Below are 19,238 nucleotides of genomic sequence, written 5' to 3'. Positions count from 1 at the left end.
GGCTGGCCTTTCACATGATGTACTCTGCATATAAGTTAAATAAACAGGGTGACAATATACAGCCTTGTCATACTCCTTTTCCAGTTTGGAACCAGTCTGTTGTTCCATGTCCAGTTCTAACTGCTGCTTCCTGACTCACATACAGGTTTCTCAGGAGATAGGTTAAGATGGTCTGGTATTTCCATCTCTTTAAGAATGTTCCATAGTGTGTTGTGATTTGCACAGTCAAAGGCTTTAGTGTAGTCAGTGAAGCAGAAGTAGATGTTTTTCTGAAATTTCCTTGCTTTTTCTATCATCCAACAGATGTTGGCAATTTGATCTTTGGTTCCTCTGCCTTTTCTAAATCCAGCTTGTACAGCTGAAAGTTCTTGGTTCACATACTGCTGAAGCCTAGCTTGAAGGATTTTAAGTATAATCTTACACTCATATGAAATGAGTAAAGTTGTATGGTAGCTTGAACATTCTTTGGCATAGGAATGAAAACTGACCTTTTCCAGTCCTGTGGCCACTGCTGAATTTTTCCAAATTTTCTGACCTATTGAACGCAGCACTTTAACAGCACCATCTTTTAGGCTTTTAAATAGCTCAGCTGGAATTCCATCACTTCCACTAGCTTTGTTTGTAGTCATGCTTCCTAAGGCCCACTTGACTTCACACTCTAGGATGTCTGGCTGTAGATGAGTGACCACACCATTGTGGTTATCTGGGTCATTACGATGGTAACCATGACCCTATATGTGAGACAGCAGAAGAGATGCAGATGTAAAGAACAGAGTTTTGGGCTCGGTGGGAGAAGGCGAGGGTGGGATGATTTGAGATAATAGCATTGAAACATGTATATTACCATATGTGAAATAGATCACCAGTCCAGGTTTGATGCATGAGACAGGGTGCTCAGGGCCAGTGCCCTGGGATGACCCTGAGGGATGGGGTTGGTGGGGGGAGGTAGGAAGGGGGTTCAGGATGGGGAACACATGTACACCCATGGCTGATTCATGTCAGTGTATGGCAGAAACCACTACAATATCGTAAAGTAATTAGTCTCCAATTAAAATTAAAAAGAAAAGACCTTTTTTGTATAGTTCTTCTGTGTATTCTGGCCACCTCTTCTTAATCTCTATGCTTCTGTTAGGTCCGTACTGTTCCTGTCCTTTATCATGCCTATTTTGTATGAAATGTCCCCTTGATATCTCCAGTTGTAAGTATACTATAAGCTCTTGTTTTTCCTGTCCTCCTCCTTTTTTTATCTTTAAAAAATATTCCTTTATTTATTTGGCTCTTCCAGGTCTTAGTTGGGGCATGTGGGGGATCAGCTCCTGGACTAAGGATGGAAACCAGGCCCCGTGCTTTGGGAGTGCAGAGTCTTGATCACTGGACCACCAGGGAACTCCCTGGTTTTTCCTGTCCTTGTTTGCAGTTCTTTTCTTGCCTCTTTTTGAAGTGAACATCAAGTGTATCTAAAGTAAATGAAAACAGTATACTTTTGTTGCATTTGTTACCTTGTTCATGGTGTTTACTTAACAAATGTTTTCTTTTTTTTTTTTTTTAAGCCTTTATTATTTATTTTATTTCTTTTAACTGCATGGGATCTTTGTTGCTTTGCTTGGGCTTTCTCCAGTTGCAGTAAGCAGGGGCTCCTTTTCGTTGCGGCGTGTGGGCTTCTGATTGTGGTGGCTTCTCGTCGCAGAGCATAGGCTTTAGGCAAGTGTGGGCTTCAGTGGTTGCGGCACACAGGCTCAGTAGTTGCGGCTTGCAGGCATGATTTAAATGGGCTTCAGTACTTGTGGCGCAAGGGCTTAGTTGCTCTGCGGCATGTGGAATCCTCCTGGACCAAGGATCAAACCCATGTCTCCTGCATTGGCAGGCAGATTTTTGTCTGGTCCTTTTCTTAACTTTCTGAATGACAGTTACTAAAGGTCACATTCAGAAGATTTACTTTTAGTCTGAAGTATTTTATCCAAAATAACTTTGGTTGTTATATTCCCATTTATTGTCATTATTGAATATTAATCACAAATGTTTTAAACCACTTTATGTGTCATTAGGGTAGATTTTAAACATGTTGATGCTTGTATGCTCCTGGAGCAAGCAGGACTGTTTGGTCAGCATTAATGGATGTTTAAATGTTGCTTTTATGTCCTTAGATGAAAGCTATGTTACCAATATTAAATGTTAGTAATTTTAATTATCACTCTCCTTTTTAATATGAAATGTTGGCTTGAATTTCTATGGAACTACCTACAGGATTGTAAACCTGTAATACATGTTTAAATGTGAATATGTAGAAAAAAATCTTAAAACTGTTTATCTTCCCAAAATTTTTGCTATTTTGGATAATATTCCAAAAGCATACTCAAATGTTGACTTTCCCATGACATTAATAGATGGCTTTGTTTATTGAGAGGTATAAAAATATGATTGCTAGTGCCTATAGGTTAAGGTTATATTTCATAAAGTGAGTAAATTGATGTATTTGAAGTGTTGGAGAGTTCAAATTAGGAGACCTAGAAGTGATGAAAAAGAAGGCAATGATAGTTGCTTTCAGTTCTTCTTGGAGTGTTTTCGTTTGATGACTCCATTTTCTTGTAATTCATCTTGTCTATAACTATTGTATATGCAGGTTTTACTCCCAAGCACTGGAAAGTAATTGTTCTAAGATTACTAATTTCTCAGAGTCACCAAATATATTGCTTGGCATTTTTCGGTTCTCATCATGCTTGTTTATTACAGACTATTGGAGTAGATTCTGCTAATCTTCCTGAAGATCTTACCTCTTTGCTTTCTGTGTACTTTCTTTCCCCCTAGTCTTGTGTTGATCTCCTTGCCCACCTTTGCTGGGTCAGCTTCGTACTCATACCTCTGTCCTAAGACTCAGTTTTTTAACGTTTGTGTTGTCAGCATTGATATGTACACGTTCATACTTAACCATCGTAATTAGATGACTCCAAAATCTGTTTCTGTCCTTTTTTTCTGCAGTTAAGACTCTTATTCTTTACCAGTTGGATATCTTTATCTGGTTGCCTTATTGTCTCCAAAAACTTTCAGTGTGTCTGAAGTCAGAGTCTTCCTCTTAGAACAGACTTCATGGTCTTAATTCTGTCATTGACACCATGACAATGTGTCATGGTCATGTCATTGGTCATGGTGCTGTCATTCGTCTGCCTCCCAAGTGTAGTCACAATCAATTCTTTCACTCAACCCTTTCCGATTTATTTAGGCACAAAGGTCTGTATTTTAATTTTGCTGAAAAAATTTGGGTAGTGTTCGTTTATAGAATTGATTGGTTGAGTAGTTATCTGTATGTCTTTCAGATTGGCTAAGTGTACAGGGGTTTGAAAGAGTGTTTTTTATTTCTTTAATAGAGTTTTTGTGGTGGCTGTAATTTAAAAGAAAGTGGCAGTGACATTATCTAAGGCCTCTTAAAGGAGCTAATGCTTGAGCATGGCTGTGAGGCTCTCAGAACTTTTCTGGTTTGATCTTCTGGGAATGGGAGAGATTCCACTTGGGTTTAAACCAGGTATTCTTCAATCTGGGCAGCTTTTAGATTAACATATTTATTTCAGTATTAGGCAGTTTGATGAAAACAGTTCAAATGATATGGAAAGTATTTGGTAGAGCGGATGCACACATGTACCTTAACTTTCTTGCTTAATCATGTCCATTAGTTTCTAAACTTAGTTTTACCCCTAAATCATCACTCTCAGAACTCCTTAGAAAGCCTTTTATTTTGATGGCTTTTCTGACCAATTATCTTTTTCTTTTCTTCTTGTTTGATACCTGGCATGCCCATCTCTGTTCACATTAGGCATGTTTTCTTGGCTAGTTATAAAGGAAAAACTTGCTGAAATTCTTTTTGTTTGCATCTTATGGTTGCAAAATCAGAAACAGTCTTTAAATCAATGAGCTGGCACATACAGTACCAACAATTGTGAAAAAAAGGAAAGAGGCCTCAAACATGTTACAGCAAAAGTACAAAAACAAAAACGGTGGTAGATTATCGTTAATTACTTCAAAAAGTAATAATGACTTATCTAGATTGTCTGTTACAAGATTGCTGAAGAAGTCAGAGTGGACAATAACTCAAGTAGCTGATAGACAAATTAAAAAAAAAGAAAAAACAAATTGTTGAAAGTGTTGCATTTTCAGGGAAAAAATTATAAAAAGAAAGATATTAATAATCAACTGTACTTCAATAAAGATAAACTGAAAAAAATACTACTAAAGTGCTTAATGTTCTCTTTTCTGGACCATTCTTTTCTAGATTGTTTTTCTATTCTTTGATTCTCTCTACCAGAAATCTGGTAATGGATATCAAACCTAGGAAGACTTCCCTGGTGGCTCAGTGGTAAAGAATCCACCTGCCAATGCAGGAGACACAGGTTCCCTGGGTTGGAAGATCCCCTGGAGAAGGAAATGGCAACCCACTCTAATATTCTTGCCTGGGAAATTCCACAGACAGAGGCACCTGGCAGACTACAGTTCATGGGGTCATAAAAGATTCAAATATGATCTAGCGACTAAACAACAACAATCAAACCTAGGGAAGTAAAGTAAAAGGGGGAAGTCCCTTCTTGGTAACAGGGAAATATTGTCAGATTGGTCCATATATATGTATCCCAACCCTCTGATACATATTTTATTGGTCAAATAGCAATTCTCAACGATTTGGGTTTATTTATTTTAATCTAGATTAGTAATGTAGATGTTGTTTTAGGTTTAACAATGATTTGTTGTTTGGTTTAGTGTTTATAAGTTTTTTTCTGTGTCATTATCATTTGGAATATGAAAATAGATCCAAGAACGTTGTATATCTCACTATCTGTGTCATCTTTGATCTCTTTCATCAGTGTCTTATATTAATAGTTTTCTGAGGGCAGATGTTTTGCCTCCTTAGGAACATTTATTCCTAGGTATTTTATTCTCTTCGTTGCAGTGGTAAATAAATGGGATTATTTCCTTAATTTCTCTTTCTGATCTTTCATTGCTAGTTTATAGGAATGGAAAAGATTTCTGTGCATTAATTTTGTATCCTGCAACTTTACCAAATTCATTGATTAGCACCGGTAGTTTTCTAGTGGGATTTTTAAGATTTTCTTAGTGTGAATATCATGTCATCTGCAGACAGTGACAGTTTTAGTTTCTCTTTTCCATTTTGCATTCCTTTTATTTCTTTTTTTCCCTTTATTGCCATGGCTAGGACTTCCAAACTATGTTGAATAATAGTGATAAGAGTGGGCATCCTTGTCTTATTCCTGACCTTAGAGCAAATGCTTTTAGTTTTTCACCATTGAGAATGATGTTTGCTGTGGATTTTCTGTATATGGTACTTACTGTATTTGGGTAGGTTCATTAGAGAAAGTATCTGCATAAAATTCACAGAAAAATTCTTAACTCAGAATTTTGTGATTGATCAGTTTTGAAAATTTTATGGTAATAAAGGCCACCTCATGCGAAGAGTTGACTCATTGGAAAAGACTCTGATGCTGGGAGGGATTGGGGGCAGGAGGAGAAGGGGACAACAGAGGATGAGATGGCTGGATGGCATCACTGACTCGACGGACATGAGTCTGGGTGAACTCCGGGAGTTGGTGATGGACAGGGAGGCCTGGCGTGTTGCGATTCATGGGGTCGTAAAGAGTCAGACACGACTGAGCGACTGAACTGAACTGAACTGAAACTTGCGGTTATAATGTACAAAAGGTTGGAACCAAAACCTAAGGGAACAAACAAAATGTGAATGATAATAACAATCATAAGTTGTATAATGAACTTTTGGTCAGTTTTAAGCTCTAATAGCTTGGCATGGTGATGTTAAATGTATCAGTCTCTAAAAATGTATTGATACATCTCTGGTCAATAACATTTGGTTAACAAAAGATGTATTAATGTGTCTCTGGTCAAGAATATGTTAATATGGAATATCATATTGATTTGTGTATATTGAAGAATCCTTGTGTTCCTGTGATAAATTCCACTTGATCATAGTATGTAATCCTTTGTAATATGTTTTGGATTTCAATTTGTTAATATTTTTTTTAGAATTTTTCTGTGTTCATCAGTGATACTGGTCTGTAATTTTCTTTTTTCGTGATTATCTTTTTCTGCTTTTGGTATTAAGGTGATGGTGGCCTTGTAGAATGAGTTTGGGAATGTTCTTCCTCTGCTATTTGTTTTAGAAGAGTTTGAGATGGATGGTGTTATTTGTTTTTCTCTAAATGTTTGATAAAATTCACCTGTGAAGCCATCTAGTCCTGGACTTTTGTTTATTGGAAGATTTAAAAGTTCTTTAATTTATTTGTTTTATTGTTGACTGTGCTGGGTCTTTGTTGCTGCGAATGGTCTTTGCGTAGTTTTGGCGAGCAGGGGCCACTCTTCGTCGTGGTGCGCAGGCCTGTCATTGAGGAGGCTTCCCTTGTTGTGGAGCACAGGCTCTGGGCATGTGTGCTGGAGCCCACGGAGCAGTCGCAGCAGGCAGGCTCTGGAGCTTACAGGCTTCAGTAGATGCAGCGTTTGGGCGCATTAGTTGTGGTGTACGGGTTTCATTTCTCCGAGGCAGGTGTCCCTTGCGTTGGCAGGTGGACTCTTAACCTCTGAACCACCAGGGAGGTCCCTCTAGGTATTTTTTGATTTCCTCTTTGATTTCTTCAGTGATCTCTGGGTATTTAGTAGCATATTGTTTAGCCTGCTCGTGTTTGTGTTCTTACAGTTTTTTTTCCCCCCTATAATTTCCAATCTCATAGAATTGTGATTGGAAGAGATGTTTAATACTGTTTCAGTTTTCTCAAATTTAACAAGGCTTGATTTGTGACTGAAGATGTGATCTCCTGAAGAATGTTCCATGTGCACTTGAGAAGAAAGTATATTCTGCAGCTTTCAAATGGAATGTCCTATAAATATCAATTATGTTTATCTGGTCTAATGTGTCATTTAAAGCTTATATTTTCTGATTAATTTTCTGTCTGGATGATCTGTCCTTTGGTATAAATGAGGGTGTTAAAGTTCCTCACTATTACTGTGTTACTGTTGATTTCCTCTTTTATGACTGTTAGCATTTGCCTTATGTATTGAAGTGCTCCTATGTTGGGTACATAAATGTTTGTAATTGTTACACCTTCTCCTTCGATTGATCCCTTGATCATTATGTAGTGTCCTTCTTGTCTCTTGTATTACTAATAGTCTTTATTTTAAAGTCTGTTTTGCCTGATTTGAGTGTTGCTACTCCAGCTTTCTTTTGACTTCTATTTGCAAGGAATATCTTTGTCCACCCCCTCACGGTTTAGTCTGTGTGTGTCCCTAAATCTGAAGTGGGTGTGTATAGATATCGTATAATGGGTCTTGTTTTTGTATCCATTCAGCCAGTCTATGTTTTTTGTTTGAAGTATTTAGTCTATTCCCATATAAGATAATTATATGTATGTTCTTATTACCATTTTCTTAATTGTTTTGGGCTTGTTGTTATAGGTCTTTTTTCTTCTTTTGTGTTTCCCACCTAGAGAAGTTCCCTTTAACATTTGCAGTAAAGCTGTTTTGGTGGTGCTGAATTAATTTAACTTTTGCTTGTCTGTAAAGCTTGTAGTTTCTCCATTGAATCTGAATGATATCCTTGCTGGGTAGAGTAATCTTGATTGTAGATTTTTCCCTTTCATCACTTTAAATATATCTTGCCAGTTCTTTCTGGCCTGATATCCTTTGCCATATTAAGGAAGTTTTCCACCTATAATCTCTTCAAATATTTCCTCAGACTCTCTTTTTCTTCTGGAACCCCTATAATTCAAAGATTGGTGCATTTAATGTTGTCCCAGAGGTCTCTGAGACTGTCCTCATTTCTTTTCATTGTTTTTTCTTTACTCTGCTCATTGGCAGTTATTTCCACCATTCTGTCTTCCAGCTCACTTATTCATTCTTCTGCCTCAGTTATTCTGTTGTTGATTCCTTCTAGTGTATTTTTCATTTCAGTTAATGTCATCACCATTTGTTTGTTCTTTACTTCTTCTAGGTCCTTGTAAACATTTCTTGTATTTTCTCAATCTGTGCCTCCATTCTATTTCTGAGTTTATGGATCATCTTTATTAATATTACTCTGAATTCTTTTTCAGGTAGATTGCCTATTTCCTCTTTATTTATTTGTTCTTATAGGTTTTTAGCTTGCTCCTTCATTTGTAACATATTTCTCTGTCATCTCATTTTGGTTGATGGGTCAGGCTGTGTCCCTGTCTTATTGATTGCTTGGCCTGAGGTGTCCAGCACTGGAGTTTGGAGGCAGTTGGTGTAACTGGGTCTTGGTGCTGAGATGCAGACCTTTGGAAGAGCTCACATGGATTCATATTTCTTAAGGTTGAAGTACTCTGTAAGTTCAGCAGCTTGGACTTGGTGCTCCTACCACAGTGCCTTGGACCATAAAGAAGGCTGAGCACCAAAAAATAGATGCTTTTGAACTGTGGTGTTGGAGAAGACTCTTGAGAGTCCCTTGGACTGCAAGCAGATCCAACCAGTCCATTCTAAAGGAAATAGTCCTGAATGTTCATTGGGAGGACTGATCCTGAAGCTAAAGCTTAGATACTTTGACCACCTGATGCAAACAGCCAACTCATTAGAAAGACCCTGATGCTTGGAAAGATTGAAGGGAAGAGGTGAAGGGGACGACAGAGGATGAGATGGTTGGATGGCATCACTGACTTAATGGACGTGAGTTTGAGCAAGCCCCAGGAGATGGTGAAGGACAGGGAGGCCTGGCGTGCTGCAGTCCATGGGGTCGCAAAGAGTCGGACATGACTGAGTGACTGAACAACCACCACCATCACAGGGGCTTAGGCCCAAGTCCTGACCTGTTAGGAGATGAGAACTTCACGTCCTCCTATTCTGCCATCTTGACCATTGGTATCAGAAACTTATTTTGAGCAGTTACCTGAAAATTGTTTCCTTGTGTGGAAAGTCTTATCTTATTTCTGATTCTTTCCACTCAGGCAGACTTGTTTTATTTTCCCATAAATTGTGTGTTTGCATTTGGTATCAAATTATCCACATTGGGTAGTAGTAACTGGTTGGTTGTAACCCAAAGAAACATTTAAAAAAAAAAATGTTAGTTGCAGTTGGGAGAAAATAACAAGTTCTGGTTAGACAGGCATTAAAGAAGTATTGTGGACTCAACTTTAAGCATTTGTACCACTTTAGCTTCTTGCTTTTTATGATTCTGGTTCATGTTTCCTAATTAGAGTACTTGACCCTGGTGTTAGAGGGTAAATGTGGTGTGTCTTCTTAGGGCCTCCATTTAAATCACGGGTAGGAGCATGGGAGTTTTGAAATGACTATGGATGTTGTATTGTCATTTAGTTTATTACATTCACATAAATTATTGGACTAAGAAGATGTAAGAGTTTGTTTATCATCCAGTTTCTGTGAATCTTGAATTTATTTTCCTTTGTCATCAGGGTTGTTTGAGTGGAAAAGCTGGTGAGGCATTGATTGAAGTGAGAGGTTAGAAACACTATTAAAAATAAACTTATGTATATTTTAAGGAATAGTGGATCACTTATGGATTCAATGAGCTACAAGGGAAGCCCTCAAGTAGTTTAGAGACAAAAATTCATGGATTTTTATATTGCTAATTTATAGATTATGTGATTTATTTATGTAATGGAAACAGTTGTCACCAAGGGTCTGTTACGTTAGCTGCGTTCGTTCATATACTCATTCATATAGCATGTTCTTGCTCACATTAATGCCGTTATGGCAGCGGCCCCGCATTTTAGTGTGTATCACAGTCACCGCAGAGTTTGCTAAAAGCTTGTTAAAAGCTGTAGGTACCATCCCCAGAGATTGTGGTGACATAGTGATCTCTTTTTAAAATAAACACATTGGATGATTCTGGTCTGTAGACCACTTTTTGACTATTATAGGAGAAAGAATTATTGTTACTAAAATAGGTTAAAAAAATACCCCATTACTTAAGAAGATTTAATGCCAGGAGAATATGAAAGTATTTATGATTGTGAGTGATTTAAAACTTGAGCATAATACAACATAATAGGCTTGGTTTTGAATTTGACCTGTCTCCTGTAAAGGCCAGTAGATGGTAGTTGTTTGCTAAACTTCAGTAATGGATAACTTATGACTGGTATAATGGATAACTTGGGCACAATAAAGGGTAAAAATGGTAGAGACCTAGTATATGCTGAAGAGATCAAGAAGAGATAGAATGAATACATGGAAGAATTGTGTAAAAAAGATCTTAATGAACTGGATTACTACAATGGTGTGGTTGGTCACTCAGAGCCAGACATTCTGGAGTGCGAAGTCAAGTGGGCCTTAAGCACTGCTGTTAATAAAGCTAGTGGGTGTGATGAAATTCCAGCAGAACTATTCAAATCCCTAAAGATGATGCCATCGAGGTTTTGCATTCATTATGTCAGCAAATCTGGAAGACCCAGGAATGGCCACAGAACAGGAACAGGTCAGCCCTCATCCCAGTTCCCAAGAAGGGTAGTAACAAAGAATGGCTAACCATTGGACAGTTGCACTCATCTCCCACGCTAGTAAATCTTGCATGCTAGGCTATTCATCATTATGTGAACCAAGAGCTTCCAGATGTCCAAACTGTGTTTAGAGAAGGAAGAAGAACTAGAGATCAAATTGCCAACATTCACTGGGTTAAAGAGAAAGCAAGGGAATTTCAGAAAAACATCTATCTCTGTTTCATTGACTGCACTAAAGCCTTTGACTGTGTGGATCATGACAAACTGTGGAAAGCTCTTAGAGAGATGGGAATACCAGACCATCTTACCTGTCTCCTGAGAAGCCTGTATGCGGGTCAGAAGCAACAGTTAGAACCCTGAATGGAACAACTGATTGGTTCAAGATCAAGAAAGGAGTATGACAGGGCTGTCTGCTGTCACCCTGTTTGTTTAACCTATACACGGAGCACATAATGAGAAATGCTGGGCTGCGTGAGTTACAAGCCGGAATCAAGATAGGCAGGAGAAACATCAACAATCTAAGATATGCGGATTATACCACTCTTAATTGCAGAAAGCAAAGAGGAACTGAAGAGCCTCTTGATGAAGGTGAAGGAGGAGAGTGAAAGAGCTAGCTTAAGATTAAGTATTAAAAAACTAAGATCATGTCATCCAGCCCCATTATTACATGGCAAATGGAAGGGGAAAACGTGGAAGTAGTGACAGATTTCCTCTTCTTGGGCTCTAAAATCTCTGTGGATGGTGACTACAGCCTTGAAAACAGAAGACGATTGCTTCTTGACAGGAAAGCAATGACAAACCTAGACAGTATTTTGAAAAGCAGAGACATTACTTTGCTGACCAAGGTCCGTATAATCAAGGGTATGGTCTTCCCAGTGGTCACGCACGGTTGTGAGAGCTGGACTATAAAGAAGGCGGAGCACCGAAGAATTGATGCCTTCGAGCTGTGGTGCTGGAGAAGATTCCTGAAAGTCCCTTGGACAGCAAGGAGATAAAACCAGTCAATCTTAAGGGAGATCAACCCTAAATATTTACTGGAATGACTGATGCTGAAGCTGAAGCTCCAGTTTTTTGGTCATCTGATGTGCACAGACAAATAATTGGAAAAGCCCCTGATGCTGGGAAAGATCAAGGGCAGAAGGAGAAGAGGGCATCAGAGGATGAGATGGCTGGACGGCATCACTGATGCAATGAACATGAACTTGGGCAAACTTTGGAAGATGGTGAGGGACAGGGAGGCCTGGCTTGCTGCAGTCCATGGGGTTGCAAAGAGTCGGACTCGACTGGGTAACTGAACAGCAGCAACAACTGTAAAGGCCAATAGATAGTAATTGTTTGCTAAACCTTAAGTATTCCTACCAGTCACAAGTTATCCATTGTTAACAATCATGTTGCTATTCCGTGGTCTAAGTAGAAAATACATATCTTAAGAGTCAATATGTATATATTTTAGTCATTTTAATTGCTTTGAAGAAATAGAATGATTTATTTTGAAATGCCAAATATAATTGAGGTCAGGCATTAAATTTTAATTTTTATCAAATGAGAGAAATGAGGTGAGGGTATGGTAAAACAGGTGTTGTTCCTGCATGGTGCATAATTTTGAAGGGATGCAATTTTGGATAACATTTTTAATACATGTTTTGAAATCTTAAAAAGATTCACATTGATTTACATAGTAATTCCATTCTGAGAGTCTCCAAAGGAGAGAATTTAAAATATGAAAATAGAGATATGTGTTATAGAATTATTTATAATTGCACAAAAACTTTGAAAAAATCTAAATATATTAGAGTAATATTTAAGGAAACCAGTGATCCATTTACACAAAGAAATCTTATTTAACTATAAAATGTTAAAGTGTCCATAATATAGGAGAATACTTATGTATTGTTATGTAAATAAAAGCAGTTTACAGAATTGTCTATCATTTTAAAGACTAGCAGGAAAGTTGGAAAATATTAATTTTGGTGTTTTTTATAATTATAGGATTATTGTTTTACCCTTGTCTTTATATGTGTTCCCTCATATTTTTTTTATAATGAAGAAATAGCAGATATAAATCAATATGTTGATGTTTAAAGAGAGTTGAGGTGAGACACTATAACCAGGTACTCTCAAGGAATTCAGTGGCAACATTTGATAGGGATAGGGAATTTGTTTATAAATAGATTCAGAATAGTGATTCCAAGTTAATAGACTGTTAAAGGATTCAGTGCTGAACCCATTTTTCAGATTATGATTTTGTAAATCACCTCAAGGGAGGAGTACACTGTGATCCTTCAAATTTTGAATCCCTTTTAGGTATGAAATCCAATGGAATTGATATTAACTATATGAAAAACTTTGAAAGACTGTATGAAGGGGCAGGAATGTGGTTAAGTGATAGCCACTTGGCCAGATACGAGTTGGATGGTATGCGCTGAAGATTGTTCACTGCATAGTTATTTGCCCTGATGAATTGTATCCTGAACTACAGAGTTTGGCAAAAATTATAAACAAATTCTTATGTTTGTAATTTTAGTGGGTAATAAGGAATCCAAGATATTTGGATTTGGTCTGACTCTTTGAGGTTTGTATCAAGGAGAACAATAATGTTCTTTACAACAAGATTGTTTCTGTGTTTTGGGTTTGCTATAGTGCTGCTCTGGATGGGCTTGGGGTCAGATTCAGTGAGACAGTTCTTGTGTTCCCAAGGGCATGTTATTCTCTGTGTGAGGAGTCTTGTCATAGATGCATAAAAACAAATAGCATCCCTTGAGATGTATCTAAAAATAAGATACTTAGTTTTGTAAAAAGCATAGCAATAAATTCTGAGTATATGATCAAGGTAAGACAACAGTAAGAAGGGAAGGGATTTGGGGAGAACTGCTGAAATGTTACTTTTTAAATTAAATGAGATGATTATATTCAGGAAGCCTTTTGAGAAACAGTTTTGGTTACAGTGAGAAGCATTCCCAGATGCTAGTCTTCAATGATTTTTTTCACTATTCTGCATTGAAATAAAAATACCAGAACATTGTGGAGAGTGTGGTTTTCATAGTGCTACTATATTTCATTGATTTAAAGATGTAGATTTCCCCCAGATTTTAATATTTCTGATATTGCAATGGGTTTTGCAGTCAGTGGCATCTTTAAATCATTGTCAGTTGTGAAATGGTTATCACTGCCTACATATACCCAAACTCAATAATTAATCCTGTTGGGTATGACTAGGTAATGCAACCCATTGGTGTTTCAGGTAACATATCGTTTAAGGAAGAGATGAACACGCTGTGTTGTCTTCTGAAACCTGTTAGTTGCACTTTCTGGTGATACCTTTTGGTTTGGTAACATCAGGAAAGGTGTAGCATCACAGCTTGAACAATGTGTGTCAGTTGCTTGCAGGAGAATTCTGAGGCAGTAGAGGTGCATTTTAAAAAGAAATTTCACATCACTACTTCCTTAAATGGTACAGAGGATGATATTATGGAAAAACAGGGTCATTGATGACTGAGTTAAAAGAAATTTAGAAATCAGATTGTGAATATGAAGAAAATTTTAAGAATATTTTGAATTCATTTTGCTTTTGTTTTTACATAAACATGAGTGCTATGAACATTCATATCTAAATAAATTTAAGAACTTTTTCAATAAATATAAAAATTCTGAGAAAGGAAACAATTGTATTTTTGATAAGTAATTAGCTTGAATACGATGCACGTCACCAGCTGTCTGCTAAGAGATTGCAAAGACCTAAAGAACACTTATCCTTTTATACAGCTAAGCAGATAAAATCCATTATATGCATATTCTTAGGATAAATAATAAGTAGTGCTCAAGAAAGAGGACTTGACAGCAACATTTGTCACACATAGTTCATTCTAAATTCGCTTGGTAATCAGAGTGACCATAATGTATTAGCTAATTGCTTTATCCAAGGAAAAATAAACTTATGTATTTTTATGACAGGAAGTAGTTTAGCAACCTGGGGCTAGGTGACCCTCTGAAGTTAGGCTCCTGTCCTCCTTGATCACATTTCAAAGAGATGGCTACTGGGTCCTTGAGAAAGATGGTCCTGAGTTGCTGGTTAGAGGCTTGTTTAGCTTTTCTTTTTTCTTAATTAAAAAAATTTAAATTTGCATGCCGATGATAATGATCTTGTACAAAGGGACAAGTTAGGGCGGAAGAAAAGGATAGTTGGAAGAGCAGGAAAGGAAGACAAATTGGGACCCAGTGCAGAAGTAGTTTATTTTTCTTTTGATAGGAGCAGGAAAAGAGGAAGAGGAGGTAATTCTCTTCTGAGTTTAGGGTGACTCAATTCAGGTTTGCCTGGGACTGAGAGAGTTCCCAGGACACCAGACGTCCAGTGCTAAAACTGGCGAAGTCCTGAGCAAACCAGGATGGTTGGGTATTCTTCTGCGGCTTGTTTTTCCTTAACAAAGTGAAAAGGTTGATCATCTGCTGGGAATGGGAAGGGGATGACGGTTTAAGATAAATGGAGAAGCTATATGAAGTAATTCTTTATCTTAAAGATGGAGGAGCAGATTCACTAGGTTGTTGTGGTATGATTTCTGGGCTTTGTCTCCTAAGGGTCTACTGAAATTTATGAACATAATTTCAAAGTTCTTATGGTTGTGTTTCTTTACAGTCTTATTCAGCTATTCGGGTGGAGCTGCTGTGTTAGGTGGAATGCTGGTTTTAACTATGATTTGACTATGATGGAGGAAGAGAGGAGCAAAGGAGGAGGCCACAGGCAAAGAAGTGATTTATAGTGATGTATCATCAAATCTCAGGATAGGTATAAGAAGTGGAGAAGAGAGGATGAAGGATAGTTGGCAAAATGACTCCAACAGACTTTTAGAAGTGAACTGGAATAATAGGAAGTGAAGAGAGTGGGATGCCTGAACTTGAAATTTTTGAGGTGGTACAATTCCTGGTTATTGATATGATATGGGAATAGGGGCTGGAGTGGATGGCAGAAACAATCATTGAGTATTGTAATGATCACACTATAGATGTGATTTTAGTGATTAAGGCAGCTTTTGATGCTCCAGAAATATTCAGTTATTTTCTTTTCATATACTGTTGTTTTCTGTTTGCTGTTTTATTTTGTTTGATCAGTACCTTTGTTTGAGGAGGTGTTGTTGTTCTTGAATGAAGATGGTTGTAAATAAAGTGGATGGATTAAAGCAAATATTGTTTAATCAGTACTTGTCTTTATCATATGGCTTGCTCCTGGAAACTTTATAAGTGGTTAAGTTTCAGACATTAACATCTAAAACGATGATCCACTGCCCATTAAGCTATTTTAGTCCCAAATAAGTTCAGTGAGAACTTTGTGTCATGTATGGTTACTGGTACTGTACTGCTTTGCTCACTCCAGTTTCCCTCTTTCTCTTTTTATAGGACCGCAGCTGAATGCCCAGCTAGAAGGTTGGCTTTCACAAGTACAGTCTACAAAAAGACCTGCTAGAGCCATTATTGCACCGTAAGTTTTAAGGGTCTTTACCCAGAATCTTTCATGTGTTGATTTTTAATAAAGGATGAATGTCTATGGATTGAATTAAAAATTAAAAATCAAATGCTGTGTTGAAATGAAGAAGTTATATTCACTAAATTTCATGATTGCTGTGGCTTTCACTTTAACTCAAGGATAAAGGAATTGGCTGTTTTCTCAGATGAAGAAGTTTCCAATTTTATTTTTGGTAATAAAACTGACTTTTAAAACAGTTAAACATTAGTTGAAACAGTTTAAACATTAGGTAAGCTTGGTGATTGCAGTAGTATTTGGTACAAATGAGTAAGTTCTATTTTAAACATTAAAAAGATCGACTTTAATCACATAATTTTAAACTTACAAATAAAAGTGTATTAAACATAATGTGGTGCAATATGGACTAGCAGCCAGGATTTTAGAGGATGGGTAGATTTTTTTAAAATGAAGGCAGTCTATTGCCTATTAGAAGGCAATCTGTTGTCAGTGTTAGAGCACTTTTTGAGAATTACAAGCTAACAAACACAGTTAACTGTTTGTATGGTATGAATTCAGTTAATTTTGATTTGGTAAATGTTGGAGTTTCTGCTGTTTCTCTCACAGCAGCATCTTTTATGTGACTTCTCGAGTTCAGGTTGGTAACTTGATAAATAATAAATAGTGAAAATAATAATAGTAACCACTTATTAAACACTATGAGAATTAAACAAGTAAATACACATAAAGAACTTACATTAATGTTGGGCACATAATAAGTATTATATAAATGTTACGTACTTTATGTGCCAAACATTTAGTTAAATGAGATCTAAGTTGATCTCATTTAAAAGACTCAGGAAGTTGACTACACTACTTACCAACTGTGTGACATACAGGTTATTTAATCTCTTGTGCCTTTGTCTTATTGGTAAAATTAGAATCATGATATTACCTTCATATAGTTTTTCTAACAATTAAATGAGCTAATCTTTATAAAACTTTTAGCATAATGACTTGCTGTTACTTATTTTGTCATTCAGCAGATATCTATCAGGCTAAATACTAGATGCTCTTCTTTGTGCTGCTCTTTGAATAAATTGAAATCACTACTCATAGTGCTTGCCTTTTAGTATTTGGGGAATGCAGACAGTAAATAATACTTCTGTGTCGAGTGCAGTTGGGCGCTAAGAAAAATAAAGCAGATAAAAAGATTGAGAGTGACAGCATGGGTTGGGAGTTGCTAGTTTATATAGATTAATAACAAAAACTCTCCCTGTTAAGGAACAATTGAGCCTAAATGATGTGAGAGAGGAGTTACGCAGATACCCAGGAAAGAGAGTTTAGGTTGCGAAGCAGCAAGGACAGAGGCTCTGCGACAGAATATGCTTAGTGTGTTTGAGGACAAGCAAGGCCAGTGTAGCTGGAGAGGCATATGTGTGGGGAAGAGTGGTGGCTGAGATTGGCAGTGGGGGCTTGACTGTGGGGCGGCTTCGTAGGAAATCATAAAAGCTTTGGTTTTCATTCCAAGTTATATGGCAAGTATGGAGAAGCTTTAAGCAGAAAAGTAATACCATCTGACTTAGGTTTGCAGGGGATTACTCTTGCTGTGGTCTAGACTTTTTGTTTTGTGGAGGCAAAGAGTCTGTTTAGGAGGCTTATTACTCTTAGTACCGAAAAGAGATGACATAATGGCTTTGACTGGGAGTAGTGGTAGAGGTGATGAGAAGCAGTATATTCTGGATATTTTTGAAGGTAGGGCTAATAAAGTAGAAGAAAAAGTCATGGATGACTTAAGTTTTGGCTTGTGAAATTGAAAGGATGGAATTGTGTTTGTATTAATTAAAGGAAAAAACAAGGGTAGAGGTGGGGAGTGGAATTTTAAGTGTTTGTATAGACTCTAACATTTTATTCTCCCTGTGTTAATGTTGAGATGCAAATGGGCAGCTAAATGTGTGAGTTTGGAGTACAGGGAAGAAGGGCTAGGCTGTGTTGGTATATCACACTTAACACAGTTAAGTGTGTAACTTATCACTTAAAGTCTAATTGGACTGTAGTAAATTAGGGAGTAAAATAGGAGAAATTCAAAGACTAAGCCCTTAGGCAAGCCAGCTTTATTTAGAGGTCAGGATGAAGATGAATATTTGCAAAGCAGATTTTGAAGGAGGATGAGGGAGGAAGGAGGAAAACCAAGAGTGACTGATGTTTCTGGGAAGTAAAAGGACGAAAATGTGTCAGGGAGGAGGAGATCAGGTGTGTCGAATTTTGCCAGTAGGTCAAATAAGATGCAGACTGATAATTGATAATTGGATACTGTGGAGATCGCTGGTTATTTTAGTACAATTTCTGTGGAGTGGTGGGGATGAAAGCACAGTTGGAGTGGGTTCAAGAAAGAATCAAGGAGGGAAATGAAGACAGTGAATATAGACATTTTTTGGGGGGAGAAATTTTGCTATAAATCAAGGAGGGATTTATAAACAGGGCAATGGGAATATGGCGTCAATTTAAAGTAAGAGTTATTGAAGTGTTTATAATGTTGACACAATCCAGTAGAGAAAAATTGATGCAAGGATAAGTTGGGAAGTTTGTATAAGTGAGATCCGTGGTTGGGTGAGAAACGAGAGCTTAGTAATCATCTTTTTATAGTATATCATAATATATGTTCTATTGTCATTTCCATTTCTATGCTGATATTTGACTGTTATGGTTAAAATGAGGTTAGTTATTCATGAAAAACTAGCTATGCTTGTTTCCTTCTTGTAGTTAGTTTTAAATTGAAATCTTTGGAAGTGGTCTGGGAAATGAGATATTTGGGCCTGAGTTCCAAATACTTTGTAAAAGATTTCTTAAGTTACCTGAGGTTTCAAAATGAATATTGAAAATAGTTTTGGCTTTGGTGTGCATGTTTCTGCCATATAGTGACTTTGTAGTTTATATATAAATAATTTCTGCTTTGTTAATATATGAAAACTTTAAATGTAGTTAAGTTCATCTAATCATATGGTTTCCAGAGATAACTTTTCCAGAGTTACCTTCCTTTTTTTTTAAGGTAGAAATATTTTAATGTTAAATAGGCATAAAGGGGTTTCCAGGTGGTTCAGTTGCAAAGAATCTGCCTGCCAATGCATGAGTCCTGACACAGGAGACTTGAGTTTGATCCCTGGGTTGGGAAGATCCCCTGGAGGAGTAAATGGCAACCTGCTTCAGTATTCTTGCCAGAAAAATGTCATGGACAGAAGAGCCTGGCTATGGCTAAAGTCTGTGGGGCCACAGAGTTGGACGTGACACAGGCACAGAAAGGTCTTTGTAAGAAC

At 37.2% G+C, this 19,238-nt stretch overlaps 1 protein-coding gene across 3 annotated transcripts in view; it reads left to right on the top strand.

Moving 5' to 3' along the window:
• Positions 1-19,238, top strand: part of MEMO1 (mediator of cell motility 1) — a 122,120-nt gene that overhangs the window by 31,026 nt on the left and 71,856 nt on the right. For all 3 annotated transcript variants that reach the window (XR_003513297.1, XM_027554956.1, XM_027554955.1), the window contains one exon: positions 15,861-15,942. Coding sequence is in view for 2 of the 3 variants with exons in the window: in XM_027554956.1 (XP_027410757.1) it covers positions 15,861-15,942 (82 nt within the window). In the remaining variant the exon portion in view is untranslated. The remainder of the gene's footprint in view (positions 1-15,860; positions 15,943-19,238) is intronic.

Source organism: Bos indicus x Bos taurus, chromosome 11, assembly GCF_003369695.1.
Source record: "Bos indicus x Bos taurus breed Angus x Brahman F1 hybrid chromosome 11, Bos_hybrid_MaternalHap_v2.0, whole genome shotgun sequence".
Taxonomy (NCBI): Eukaryota; Metazoa; Chordata; class Mammalia; order Artiodactyla; family Bovidae; genus Bos; species Bos indicus x Bos taurus.
This window is presented reverse-complemented; position numbering and strand designations above follow the sequence as displayed.